The sequence below is a fragment of the Salvelinus namaycush genome, chromosome 6 (genome assembly GCF_016432855.1).
Source record: "Salvelinus namaycush isolate Seneca chromosome 6, SaNama_1.0, whole genome shotgun sequence".
NCBI lineage: Eukaryota > Metazoa > Chordata > Actinopteri > Salmoniformes > Salmonidae > Salvelinus > Salvelinus namaycush.
The window spans coordinates 38,874,351-38,889,307 of NC_052312.1; the positions used below are offsets into that span (position 1 = coordinate 38,874,351).

Sequence of the window (14,957 nt, forward strand, 5' to 3'; positions counted from 1 at the left end):
AGACAAAGAGAATTGTTTGTCAGTTTCCTTGATCACACACACTATGATCTGATGTGTTTTATATGTGTTTGTGCCAACCACTCAAGAAACACTTGAATTTCAAAAATGTTACACTACTAAAAGTTAAGGAATAAAGACACTGGGAATTAGCATTGTGGAAAAATCACTCCCGTTATACCACTGTTTCACAGTGAAGTGTGTCACACCATGTGAAGTAAAACAAAAGTGAAACAGAAGGATTCATTTTGGGGTTTCCCCAGCTAACTGGATATGGCAGCCAGTGTGACATCAACATGGCATAAAGAAACAGTCTTGTAAGACATAACAATGATGACATAAGGATGACTACATAAGGATGACTACATGACATAAGGATGAATAGATGAGGATGACTACATGACATAAGGATGAATAGATGAGGGTGACTACATGACATAAGGATGAATAGATGAGGGTGACTACATGACGTAAGGATGAATAGATGAGGGTGACGAGAGGAAATTCTCAAACTCACCTGCAGTAAGTTGACTCCCTCCCCCTTTTCACCAACTAACTCAGGAGAGCACTGAAGACGCCAGGTTCACTGAATGGTTTGTAAAGGGTTTTATTAGCAAAATAAGGGAATAAGTGTACAAAGGCTCCCCGTCTGTTGGAGAACACACAAACAGCTGTGGCTGGTTACAGACAATAACCATGCGTTTGTTCCCCATCCATTTTTACTTTACAATTGTGATTCTGCAGTGATCGCAGAGACCAAGTCCCCGAAGCCACCTTAAGTAAAGCTTAAAATATACAGTAAAATATGACTCCGATTCTGTATGACTCCTATTCTGTAATTCCACAGCATAACGTAAGCTCCTTGACCTAGGTAGGGTTCATATTGGATATGGTGTACTGTTAAAAACCACATCCCTTTGTCAGTATGGGACAGCCTGTGGGCAGGGCTGTGTTGGTCACCATCGAGACACACATACACACCTTTGGACCACGGGGAATCTCGCCACTAAATTGGTTGGGAATGTGCACAAAAGATTGTTAATATCCCTCAGGAAACGTTTCACCTTTTATGTTGGAACGATTTCAGCTGGCAAATGTTTTTTTTTTGCAATTTGGTCAGTGACTGCAGAGAAAAAGGACATGAGCTCAAATAAAATCCTTTTCCCCTAACAATTGGGGAGGGAGAATTTATATTTTCACCAAAAGGCAAGCTTCCTTTTCCAGAGAGGGCTTAAAAAAGGAACAAACTAAATAAAACAAGCTTGCTCTTCCCAAAAAAGAAAAAAGTGTGAAAATGATTTTACAACGACACAAACATCCAACACAAATGTTTTAACGCTAATTCAAAATGTTCCAAGACAAAAACATAAATAAATCCGTTAAAAGTGGCATATAGTACAGCAATGGTCCATAATTGATTCTCCCCACTCAGATTCTTGTGAACTTCTCCCCGAAAACGCACATTATGCTGGCTTTTCACCGCCTAGAGAGAGAAAGAGCGAGAAATAGAGAAAGAGTGAGAGAAATAGACACCATTAGATATTATTGTATGCTTGGGGGTACAAAAGGCCGTTCCATTCAAATATCCTTAAAATATTGTTTGACCATGCCATGATCATCTCCCAAACATCTTAATGGAGCAGAACATTTAATTAGGCTCCCGAATGAAGAGGGCCTTGATTTGAGCTGATTAGATTTAACAAGCGTTTGATCATGAAAGGGTTAAACTGCATCTGAGGCAGCCTGGAAGCAGCGCAACTTGGAACAAATCAAATACGTCAACTGATTTTAAAACGTTTGAAGTTGGATGCCAGTCGTCAGGAGGTAGAGATACACACGACAACAAGAGCTCCTGTGGATAACTTTCACCATCTGGGAAAGCTAGCATACTAGTTTAGCATACTGGCAATGTGGATAATACCGTGCAGCCTTCCTGAAACCGGCCTTGGCTATAACTGCAGCATGCTTGTGTAACGGATCTCAGTGTGCTGCTAACAGTTTGGCTTCCTCCACTCTCCCTGTCCCCATACTGGGCTCGAACCAGTGATCCTCTGCTTCGCAAACACACGTGACCTCCCACCTTGACAACGTACCAACCGTTTGAGCTATCGAACTGGTGGCTGCGACATTTGAAGCTCGCTGTGGAGTGAGCATACGTTATGTTTGTAAGTCCTCAACACTGGCACTGTGAGCACTCATGGCAGCCACCAGTCAGACATGTGCCCTCAACCATGTAGCCCCAACATCGATCCCCCAGCACTTTACACATACGAACACAAGTTCACAGGTCTGCAGTGCGTGGGCAGGGCTATGTTGCACAAGGAGAAGCGATGAGAAGGGAGAGAGAGGGAAAGATTGATGGAGAAAGGGAACGGAAAAAAAGGTGCGCTCACCAGAAATCTTCCATCGATCAAATCCAGGTCTTAGAAGAGTCCACAATCCTTCAGGTTGTTCTTGATGATGACGTCAGTGACGGCGTCGAAAACAAACTGCACGTTCTTGGTGTCGGTGGCGCAGGTGAAGTGGGTGTAGATCTCCTTGGTGTCCTTCCTCTTGTTCAGGTCCTCAAACTGACACTGGATGTAGGCCGCAGCTTCCTCGTATGTGTTGGAGCCTGGCCGCAAGACAAGAAAACCCCCACATTTCTAATGACTTTCCTCATAAGGCGTAATCCCAGCCTCTACTTCAGGCATTATCACTATGTCATGAATTGATGTCAATAGGAGACGAAGTGAGAATTCAACTGAAGTGCAAGACAGTACATCAACTCAGCAAAAAAAGAAACATCCTCACTGCATTTATTTTTAGCAAACTTAACATGTGTATAATATCTGAACAAAGGGAGAGGGGTCAAAATCAAAAGTAACAGTCAGTATCTGGTGTGGCCACCAGCTGCATTAAGTACTGCAGTTAATCTCCTCCTCATGGACTGCACCAGATTTGGCAGTTCTTGCTGTGAGATGTTACCCCACTCTTCCACCAAGGCACCAGCAAGTTCCCGGACATTCCTGGGGGGAATGGCCCTAGCCCTCACCCTCCGATCCAACAGGACCCAGACGTGCTCAATGGGATTGAGATCCGGGCTCTTCGCTGGCCATGGCAGAACACTAACATTCCTGTCTTGCAGGAAATAACGCACAGAACGAGCAGTATGGCTGGTGGCATTGTCATGCTGGAGGGTCATGTCAGGATGAGCCTGCAGGAAGGGTACGACATAAGGGAGGAGGATGTCTTCCCTGTAACGCACAGCGTTGAGATTGCCTGCAATGACAACAAGCTCAGTCCGATGATGCTGTGACACACCACCCCCAGACCATGACAGACCCTCCACCTCGACCCCGCTCCAGAGTACTGGCCACGGTGTAACGCTCATTCCTTTGACGATAAACGCAAATCCGACTATCAACCCTGGTGAGACAAAACCGCGACTCGTCAGAGAAGAGCACTTTTTGCCAGTCCTGTCTGGTCCATCGACGGTGGGTTTGTGCCCATAGGCGGCGCTGTTGCCGGTGATGTCTGGTGAGGACCTGCCTTACAACAGGCCTACAAGCCCTCAGTCCAGCCTCTCTCAGCCTATTGCGTGCGGACAGTCTGAGCACTGATGGAGGGATTGTACGTTCCTGTTGTAACTCGAGCAGTTGTTGCCGCCATCCTGTACCTGTCCTGCAGGTGTGACGTTCGGATGTATCGATCCTGTGCAGGTGTTGCACGTGGTCTGCCACTGCGAGGACGATAAGCTGTCCGTCCTGTCTCCCTGTAGTGCTGTCTTAGGCGTCTCACAGTACGGACATTGCAATTTATTGCCCTGGCCACATCTGCAGTCCTCATGCCTCCTTGCAGCATGCCTAAGGCACGTTCACACAGATGAGCAGGGACCCTGGGCATCTTTATTTTGGTGTTTTTCAGAGTCAGTAGAAAGGCCTCTTTAGTGTCCTAAGTTTTCACAACTGTGACCTTAATTGCCTACCGTCTGTAAGCTGTTAGTGTCTTAATGACCGTTCCACAGGTGCATGTTCATTAATTGTTTATGGTTCATTGAAAAAGCATGGGAAAGTGTTTAAACCCTTTACAATGAAGATCTGTGAAGTTCTTAGGGATAGCCCCCTTTTTTTTCAATATTCGCCTAAAATGACATACCCAAATCTTTAAAAAAAAAATAAAAAAAATGGTAGAAGTGACTCATGTCTGTTGAACGTCTCCTGTTACAACACTGATGCGGTGGAACATACCATCTGCATATGTTCAGTAACTACAGTATATTACCAGCGCTATATGTTTATATGAGATCCTCTTTCCACTCATGTAGAAATTCAATTATATTTGTTCAGGTGTGCAACTGACAAAGAAATCATTGAAAATGTACAGAAAACTCCAGCGATAAGTCACACACAATTCACAGTTATCCGCAATCATTCTATAAAACAGTCTACCATGGCTGGTTGGCTGTGTTACTGTACCTGCGTATTCTGGGTAACAGATAGTTAGAGGACTCTTCTTGATCTTCTCCTCAAACAGGTCTTTCTTGTTGAGGAAGAGGATGATGGAGGTGTCTGTGAACCACTTGTTGTTACAGATGGAGTCAAACAGCTTCATGCTCTCATGCATCCGGTTCTGGGGCGAGAAGAAGGGCAACATTGGACAATGGCTTTTGTGGGGCTTCGAGCTACAGGCCTTCATCTGCACTGATGTGGAAAAACGGACAGGTGAAAGCAAAACACCTGCTAGGACGTCCACCATATTGATTTATCCTATGTTTTCAGATCAGTACAGATGAAGGAAAGGAGTTGAGGAGAGAAAGCCTCTTTAGACTATCGAGATATACTCAGAAACATGTTTGGACTCGTAGAGACAGTTTCACAGACCCAGAATGAAGCACTAAAATGCATGTTCAATGTAAATATTATATTGAGAACGATTTTTTGTTCAGGATTTGGCTGGTTTCATACAGATATACAGTAGTCAAAAGTTTGGACACACTACTCATTCCAGAGTTAGCTTTATGGAATAATAGTGAAGAGATCAAAACTATGAAATAACACATATGGAATCATATAGTAGTATAGTATATATAGTACATATAGTGTATATATAGTAACCAAACAATCTTCAACAAATCAAAATATATTTTATATTTTTCAAAGTAGCCACTTTTTTCCTTGACAGTTTTGCACACTTGGCATTCTCTCAACCAGCTTCATGAGGTAGTCACCTGGAATGCATTTCAATTAACAGGTGTGGCTTGTTAAAAGTTAGTTTGTGGAATTTATTTCCTTCTTAATGCATTTGAGCCAATCAGTTGTGTTGTGACAAAGTAGGGGTGGTATACAGAAGATAGCCCTATTTGATAAAAGACCAATTTCATATTATGGCAAGAACAACTCAAATAAGCAAAGAGAAATGATAGTCCATCATTCATTTAAGACATGAAGGTAAGTCAATCCGTGAAAGTTCAAGAACTTTGAAAGTTTCTTCAAGTGCAGTCGCAAAAACCATCAAATGCTATGATGAAACTGCTACAGGAATGGAAGACCCAGAGTGACCTCTGCTGCAGAGCATAAGTTCATTAGAGTTATTAACCTCAGAAATTGCAGCCCAAATAAATGCTTCACAGAGTTCAAGTAACAGACACATCTCAACATCAACTGTTCAGAGGAGACTGCGTGAATTCAGGCCTTCATGGTCGAATTGCTGCAAAGAAACCACTACTAAAGGACACCAATTAGAATAGACTTGCTTGGGCCAAGAGACACGAGCAATGGACATCAGACCGGTGGAAATCTGTCCTTTGGTCTGATGAGTCCAAATTTGAGATGTTTGGTTCCAACCGCCGTGTCTTTGTGAGACGCAGAGTAGGTGAACGGATGACCTCCGCATGTGTGGTTTCCACCATGAAGCATGGAGGAGGTGATGCGATGGTGTGGGGGTGCTTTGCTGGTGACACCGTCAGTGATTTATTTAGAATTCAAGGCACACTTAACCAGCATGGCTACCAGAGCATTCTGCAGGGATACGCCATCCCATCTGGTTCGCGCTTAGTGGGACTATCATTTGTTTTTCAACAGGACAATAACACAACACCTCCAGGCTGTGTAAGGGCTATTTGACTAAGAAGGAGAGTGATGGAGTGCTGCATCAGATCACCCAACCTCAACCCAATTGAGATGGTTTGGGATGAGTTGGACCGCAGAGTGAAGGAAAAGCAGCCAACAAGTGCTCAGCGTATGTGGGAACTCCTTCAAGACTGTTGGAATTGCATTCCAGGTGAAGCTGGTTGAGAGAATGCCAAGCGTGTACAAAGCTGTTATCAAGGCAAAGGGTGGCTACTTTGAAGAATCTAAAATATATTTTCATTTGTTTAACACTTTCTTGGTTACTACATGATTCCATGTGTTATTTCATAGTTTTGATGTCTTCACTATTATTCTACAATGTAGAAAATAGTAAAAATAAAGAAACACTTGAATAGGTGTTTCCAAACTTTTGACTGGTACTGTCCATGTACTCTTATGTAATGTCCATCGTTGGACAGGAACTCACCATCTCCTCATCTTCAGCCAGCACCAGATCATAGTCGCTGAGCGCCACACAGAAGATGATGGCAGTGACACCCTCGAAGCAGTGGATCCACTTCTTCCTCTCTGACCTCTGACCTCCAACATCAAACATCCTGAGGAGGAAGTGGCGGATAATGCACCAGACAATGTAAATGGAGTATGTTTCAAGGCATGTCGCACACAGGACAAACAACTTTATTGGCCATTGGCCACTAGAGAAAACATAGAGCTGTGGCCTGGGGCTCTGGGTTTAAGTGTTAGATGGTTAAACAGGCCACCAGGTGGAAATGACAGAGAATACATGCGTTTTTCTTTTTTTGGAGGCTTTTCTGTGTTGTGGAGAGATGGTATACAGTAGAAATGTTCAACACAGAATAAAATATTTAGAAAGTAGGGTATAATTTTTTGTAGGGTATAAATGAATACACTTTGTTAAATGTAATGTTTTTGTATTTTAAATAACATATTCTTGTTTATACCCTTACCAATTTGCACTTTGAGCTGTATAACCCATTAACGCAACCCAAGGGAACAAGCCCTAATAATGTCCCCCACTTAGTGAGCCAGTTTTCACCCATTGGAACAGACGGCTATGGGGCTCTAATGTACTTAGATATGGTTTGCGTTGGAATGGCTCCACATAGTTCTCTCTGCTGAGTTGCACTGAGTGGCTTGGCTGAACAAACTGTTGAGAAAGAGGATTTTTAAAGGGCTTGCTATTCGAATAGGACGTGGAGTGGGGGACAGACGTGATAAAACAACTAAATATGCAGTGTTGGGGAAGCTACTCTGAAAATATAGTTTACCAAGCTACCGATTACTTCACACTGGAAGAAGTTAAGCAACACTAATGCTACCATTAAGGAAAATATAGTTTACTTAACTTAAGTTACTTTGAATGTGTAATTTAGCCAATTTAACACAAAAACGGTTTCAAGTGACAATTAGGCAGGTATGATATTTTTGGTGCAAAAGAAGTAGTGTGCAGTTCCAGTAGTTAGCTACACCGCTACATGGTAAATAAGTAGTGTGTAGTTCCAGTAGTTAGCTACACCACTACATGGTAAAGAAGTAGTGTGTAGTTCCAGTAGTCAGCTACACCACTACATGGTAAAGAAGTAGTGTGTAGTTCCAGTAGTTAGCCACACCACTACATGGTAAAGAAGTAGTGTGTAGTTCCAGTAGTTAGCTACACCACTACATGGTAAAGAAGTAGTGTGTAGTTCCAGTAGTTAGCTACACCACTACATGGTAAAGAAGTAGTGTGTAGTTCCAGTAGTTAGCTACACCACTACATGGTAAAGAAGTAGTGTGCAGTTCCAGTAGTTAACTACACCACTACATGGTAAAGAAGTAGTGTGTAGTTCCAGTAGTCAGCTACACCACTACATGGTAAAGAAGTAGTGTGTAGTTCCAGTAGTCAGCTACACCACTACATGGTAAAGAAGTAGTGTGCAGTTCCAGTAGTTAACTACACCACTACATGGTAAAGAAGTAGTGTGCAGTTCCAGTAGTTAGCCACACCACTACATGGTAAAGAAGTAGTGTGTAGTTCCAGTAGTTAGCTACACCACTACATGGTAAAGAAGTAGTGTAGTTCCAGTAGTTAGCTACACCACTACATGGTAAAGAAGTAGTGTGTAGTTCCAGTAGTTAGCTACACCACTACATGGTAAAGAAGTAGTGTGTAGTTCCAGTAGTCAGCTACACCACTACATGGTAAAGAAGTAGTGTGTAGTTCCAGTAGTTAGCTACATCACCACATGGTAAAGAAGTAGTGTGCAGTTCTAGTAGTTAGCTACACCGCTACATGGTAAAGAAGTAGTGTGTAGTTCCAGTAGTTAGCTACATCACCACATGGTAAAGAAGTAGTGTGTAGTTCCAGTAGTTAGCTACACCACTACATGGTAAAGAAGTAGTGTGTAGTTCCAGTAGTCAGCTACACCACTACATGGTAAAGAAGTAGTGTGTAGTTCCAGTAGTCAGCTACACCACTACATGGTAAAGAAGTAGTGTGTAGTTCCAGTAGTTAGCTACACCGCTACATGGTAAAGAAGTAGTGTGTAGTTCCAGTAGTTAGCTACACCGCTACATGGTAAAGAAGTAGTGTGCAGTTCCAGTAGTTAGCTACACCACTACATGGTAAAGAAGTAGTGTGCAGTTCCAGTAGTTAACTACACCACTACATGGTAAAGAAGTAGTGTGCAGTTCCAGTAGTTAGCCACACCACTACATGGTAAAGAAGTAGTGTGTAGTTCCAGTAGTTAGCTACACCACTACATGGTAAAGAAGTAGTGTAGTTCCAGTAGTTAGCTACACCACTACATGGTAAAGAAGTAGTGTAGTTCCAGTAGTTAGCTACACCACTACATGGTAAAGAAGTAGTGTGTAGTTCCAGTAGTTAGCTACACCACTACATGGTAAAGAAGTAGTGTGTAGTTCCAGTAGTTAGCTACACCACTACATGGTAAAGAAGTAGTGTGTAGTTCCAGTAGTCAGCTACACCACTACATGGTAAAGAAGTAGTGTGTAGTTCCAGTAGTCAGCTACACCACTACATGGTAAAGAAGTAGTGTGCAGTTCCAGTAGTTAACTACACCACTACATGGTAAAGAAGTAGTGTGCAGTTCCAGTAGTTAGCCACACCACTACATGGTAAAGAAGTAGTGTGTAGTTCCAGTAGTTAGCTACACCACTACATGGTAAAAAAGTAGTGTAGTTCCAGTAGTTAGCTACACCACTACATGGTAAAGAAGTAGTGTGTAGTTCCAGTAGTTAGCTACACCACTACATGGTAAAGAAGTAGTGTGTAGTTCCAGTAGTCAGCTACACCACTACATGGTAAAGAAGTAGTGTGTAGTTCCAGTAGTTAGCCACACCACTACATGGTAAAGAAGTAGTGTGTAGTTCCAGTAGTCAGCTACACCACTACATGGTAAAGAAGTAGTGTGTAGTTCCAGTAGTTAGCTACACCACTACATGGTAAAGAAGTAGTGTGTAGTACCAGTAGTCAGCTACACCACTACATGGTAAAGAAGTAGTGTGTAGTTCCAGTAGTTAGCTACACCAATACATGGTAAAGAAGTAGTGTGTAGTTCCAGTAGTTAGCTACATCACCACATGGTAAAGAAGTAGTGTGTAGTTCCAGTAGTCAGCTACACCACTACATGGTAAAGAAGTAGTGTGTAGTTCCAGTAGTTAGCTACACCGCTACATGGTAAAGAAGTAGTGTAGTTCCAGTAGTCAGCTACACCACTACATGGTAAAGAAGTAGTTTGTAGTTCCAGTAGTTAGCTACACCACTACATGGTAAAGAAGTAGTGTAGTTCCAGTAGTTAGCTACACCACTACATGGTAAAGAAGTAGTGTGCAGTTCCAGTAGTTAGCCACACCACTACATGGTAAAGAAGTAGTGTGTAGTTCCAGTAGTCAGCTACACCACTACATGGTAAAGAAGTAGTGTAGTTCCAGTAGTCAGCTACACCACTACATGGTAAAGAAGTAGTGTGTAGCTCCAGTAGTTAGCTACACCACTACATGGTAAATAAGTAGTGTAGTTCCAGTAGTTAGCTACACCGCTACATGGTAAAGAAGTAGTGTAGTTCCAGTAGTTAGCTACACCACTACATGGTAAAGAAGTAGTGTGTAGTTCCAGTAGTTAGCTACACCACTACATGGTAAAGAAGTAGTGTGTAGTTCCAGTAGTTAGCTACACCACTACATGGTAAAGAAGTAGTGTGCAGTTCCAGTAGTCAGCTACACCGCTACATGGTAAAGAAGTAGTGTGTAGTTCCAGTAGTTAGCTACACCGCTACATGGTAAAGAAGTAGTGTGTAGTTCCAGTAGTTAGCTACACCGCTACATGGTAAAGAAGTAGTGTGCAGTTCCAGTAGTTAGCTACACCACTACATGGTAAAGAAGTAGTGTAGTTCCAGTAGTTAGCTACACCACTACATGGTAAAGAAGTAGTGTGCAGTTCCAGTAGTTAGCCACACCACTACATGGTAAAGAAGTAGTGTGTAGTTCCAGTAGTCAGCTACACCACTACATGGTAAAGAAGTAGTGTAGTTCCAGTAGTCAGCTACACCACTACATGGTAAAGAAGTAGTGTGTAGCTCCAGTAGTTAGCTACACCACTACATGGTAAATAAGTAGTGTAGTTCCAGTAGTTAGCTACACCGCTACATGGTAAAGAAGTAGTGTAGTTCCAGTAGTTAGCTACACCACTACATGGTAAAGAAGTAGTGTGTAGTTCCAGTAGTTAGCTACACCACTACATGGTAAAGAAGTAGTGTGTAGTTCCAGTAGTTAGCTACACCACTACATGGTAAAGAAGTAGTGTGCAGTTCCAGTAGTCAGCTACACCGCTACATGGTAAAGAAGTAGTGTGTAGTTCCAGTAGTTAGCTACACCACTACATGGTAAAGAAGTAGTGTGCAGTTCCAGTAGTTAGCTACACCGCTACATGGTAAAGAAGTAGTGTGTAGTTCCAGTAGTCAGCTACACCACTACATGGTAAAGAAGTAGTGTGTAGTTCCAGTAGTTAGCTACACCGCTACATGGTAAAGTAGTGTGTAGTTCCAGTAGTTAGCTACACCACTAAATGGTAAAGAAGTAGTGTGTAGTTCCAGTAGTAAGTTACACCACTACATGGTAAAGAAGTAGTGTGTAGTTCCAGTAGTCAGCTACACCACTACATGGTAAAGAAGTAGTGTGTAGTTCCAGTAGTTAGCTACACCACTACATGGTAAAGAAGTAGTGTGCAGTTCCAGTAGTTAGCTACACCGCTACATGGTAAAGAAGTAGTGTGTAGTTCCAGTAGTTAGCTACACCACTACATGGTAAAGAAGTAGTGTGTAGTTCCAGTAGTTAGCTACACCACTACATGGTAAAGAAGTAGTGTGTAGTTCCAGTAGTCAGCTACACCACTACATGGTAAAGAAGTAGTGTGCAGTTCTAGTAGTTAGCTACACCGCTACATGGTAAAGAAGTAGTGTGTAGTTCCAGTAGTTAGCTACACCACTACATGGTAAAGAAGTAGTGTGTAGTTCCAGTAGTTAGCTACACCACTACATGGTAAAGAAGTAGTGTGCAGTTCCAGTAGTTAGCTACACCGCTACATGGTAAAGTAGTGTGTAGTTCCAGTAGTTAGCCACACCACTACATGGTAAAACAGTTCACTACTGAAAACACTACCTAGATTTGAATTTAGTTGAACTACCACCAAGCTACTGTAAAATGCAGTTCAATTACTAGTTGAACTACATGTAGTTCACTAATCCCCAACACTGGAAATATGGGTATTGACCAGTGAGCCAATCGTTCCCCTTTCCTCTCTGGCATCAGCCAATGGAACACTAGAACAGATATGATTCACTGCTGATGTGGTATGGTCAGCTCTGTCATCCAGTCATAATGAAACCACTGGACTAAGGACATGTCTATGGGTTTGAGCGATTCAATACGCACAGTAGGGAAGTAGATTGAGTTATCCTATTTAAAGTAGGGAATATGACTACACTTAAAAAGGGATTTGGAGGAAGTGCTCACTTAAAGTGGAGGTCCTTGAAGGTGAAATGTGTCTCCACAATGCCTGTGGTTTTGACTCTAGTCCTCAGGACATCCTGCTGGGTCGGGATATAGGTGGCTTGGGATATCCTGTCCAAATCGTTTAAGTAACTGGAGAAGGGAGGGGGAGAGAGAGAGAGAGAGAGAATGTTTAGATGGGAGTCAATGCATCCAATAAACATACTTCAATGGAACAATAGGACAATAAGCTATTCAAATAATAAACAGATCTTGTTTGGCCATGAACCATGTCTGCTTCTATATCTTGAACTGGGAAAAACAAGTGACATTTTTTCCACTCTCTTCCACACTATCAGTGCCCCCCTTCTGTTGCCTCAGAATGGTCCCTCATCCAATATTTCCACAAATACCCCCCCCCCCCCCCCCCCTAGCTCAAACAGCCTACCCTGTATTACTCTTCCAAAAGATTACGGCAGCAGTAATTACACACGACTCAGCAGCACTGGTGTTTTAACCCAAACAAACAGCAGAGATCGGTGTCAGCAGCCTCGCTGTAGAGGCCGGTCGGCAGGCTACGTGACGCTGGTCTGTGTCTCTCTCTGTGTGTGTGGTAGCCCTGGCCAAAAGGATTCTGGGTATTGATTTGGAAATGGCCAGCAGCTGTTCCGTTCCAAAACAAGGTGGAGGGGTTTCTCATGGCACACCGCAGGGGCTGCCCCTCTGGTGACTTCACTGGCTTATGGAAAGGCTGTGGCACAATGCGGACGAAAAAAGAACAATCACTTCAGAAAAAGAACAACTGAATCGAGGGAGTTGAGCTCCAACGCTGCCCACTGACTGAAAGGGATTTGGACATGTTTTCTAGCTCTGCTGTCTGTGGTGTTTTGCTACCAGGGTTTGGTAAACACAACACCCCTGGCCAATCTGCTGTTAGACAACTACATGAGCTAAATGCTAAGGTCAAGGACTCAGCAGACACGCTGCAGCCTGCGTGTTACAGTCCTGCTACAGGGGTGACACCCCCACAAAAAACAAATATTGACAGTCTCACTCAAGGTTGAAACACCAAGCGGACTGGACTGTAGGCAGTAGAGATGTCTGCCAGAGAGTGGGCGGGCATCTGTAATAAATGGACTGCTCAAGGCCTTTGGTTATTGCAGAGGAATGAGAATGTATTTACTTCCAGCAGAAGAGAATTAGGGAGGAAGAGGAACTGCAGGAGCTCTGTGTGTGTGTGTGTGTATCAGACCAAGCTGAGCAGACTGTGTGAGCAGGACAAGGTGGTGTGTGTGTGTGTGTGACCCACTATGCTGCAGAGTCGTTGAGCTGGTACTCTCGTGAGCGGCTGAAGCAGGCCTGTACCCCCCCGTCCTTCCACAGGCGTTTGATGACCCCGGCCAGCTCCGCCGTCATGAAGCCTTCCTCTGCCGACCCCGCCAGCACAAACAGCTGTCTCGCATCATCCTGGGAGAGAGCAGTCCGTCAGCACAACCATCACTATTACCATCAAACCGTCACCATCAGTTCCACTGTGAAAAGCATCCCTACCATCATAACCATCAATAGCATTAATAATACTGCCATGGCATCAGTGTTGGGCATGTGATTGGGTGTGTTTATAGTTTTAGTCAGAAGGCTTTGATAAATGCAATCCATCATAATCATCATGTCTAGCCCACTCACGGCTCTGGAGGCGTCTCCAAAGTCGATCTTGAGTCGTCCCATGGCTCGGATGACGGCGATGATGGACTGGATGGTGTTGCTGTAGACCACAGCCCTGTACTGTTTACACTCCTCCTCCGAGTAGCCTGCCTCGTGGATGATCCTGACACACGGGACGGAGGACACAACTACAGTCAACCATCATGAGGAACATGGAGCAACACGACACAGTCACGATGAGGAACATTGAGCAACAACAGTCAGTCACAAGGAGAAACACTTTCTGTTTTTGAGAACATGTTCATTTTTATTAACAGCAAAAAATAAGACAGAAAAATAGCAGACCAATAACCCCCAACACAATGGCAACCTTTCCATCATAAAATGACAGGGGGGAAAAAGCGAACATTGATAACAACACTATCCAGGTAACAATGTTTACAGCATCTGAATTGAATGGGGCACAAGGACAATAACAATGACTCATTTCTGAGAACTGTCCCCACAGAAGGGCAAAAACAATGCTTTGTTTTGATTGTGTGGCAGATATGGCATCTGGAAGAATGGAAGGATATACTCACTTCATCTGCTTGACTATTGTGCTCTTCCCCGACTCACCAGCACCTGAGAGAGAGAGAACACATTTACCAAACCAGTCAAAGCCTATAATTTAACTAATTGCAATTATGCAGTAAGAGCGATGTGTTCCGAATCTGCAGTGGAATTTGAAGCCAACACTGACCATAATTTATATTGCCTGGTATGGGATTACACTGACATACTGAGAAAGAAAAGTCAATTGTAAAGAGCTACTCATTACAGGCTATTATCCAACCCCTTTTGAAATGGACCATAGTGGAGAACCCTGAGGTGGTCAAACACACTGATCATTTCCCTTCCTGTGTTTCTGTATTGACGTCTCTGACCCAAAGCGTCGCTCTGCAGCCGTCCGGTCGATACAGACCCTCCCCACCTCTCCCTTTATCGGCACATTTCAACAGCAGCACTAACACAGCATTATGGAACTACCTACTGCAGCAGGAACCAATGACCCATCTCAGGCAGCGTCGCAAGACTCACTGAATGAGCAGCACCATAGCAAAACACAGTAACATTCAGAGAGTGCAGAGTGATGAGTGAGTGTGTGCGTTGGGATGGGAGTACAGTGAAGGGACAGAGGTGAATACATTATGGTCCTCAGTATTATTGCAAAGG

At 43.5% G+C, this 14,957-nt stretch overlaps 1 protein-coding gene across 1 annotated transcript in view; it reads right to left on the reverse strand.

The window, feature by feature from the left end:
* Nucleotides 1–588: 588 nt before the first annotated feature.
* LOC120049972 (guanine nucleotide-binding protein G(i) subunit alpha-1) overlaps nt 589–14,957 on the reverse strand; it is a 33,570-nt gene continuing 19,201 nt past the window's right edge. The window contains exons 2-9 of the mRNA XM_038996517.1: nt 14,324–14,366; nt 13,764–13,905; nt 13,387–13,544; nt 12,102–12,230; nt 6,535–6,664; nt 4,455–4,608; nt 2,391–2,611; nt 589–1,480 (exon numbers count right to left, since the gene is read on the reverse strand). Coding sequence (XP_038852445.1) covers nt 2,421–2,611; nt 4,455–4,608; nt 6,535–6,664; nt 12,102–12,230; nt 13,387–13,544; nt 13,764–13,905; nt 14,324–14,366 — 947 coding nt within the window. The 3' untranslated portion in view covers nt 589–1,480; nt 2,391–2,420. The remainder of the gene's footprint in view (nt 1,481–2,390; nt 2,612–4,454; nt 4,609–6,534; nt 6,665–12,101; nt 12,231–13,386; nt 13,545–13,763; nt 13,906–14,323; nt 14,367–14,957) is intronic.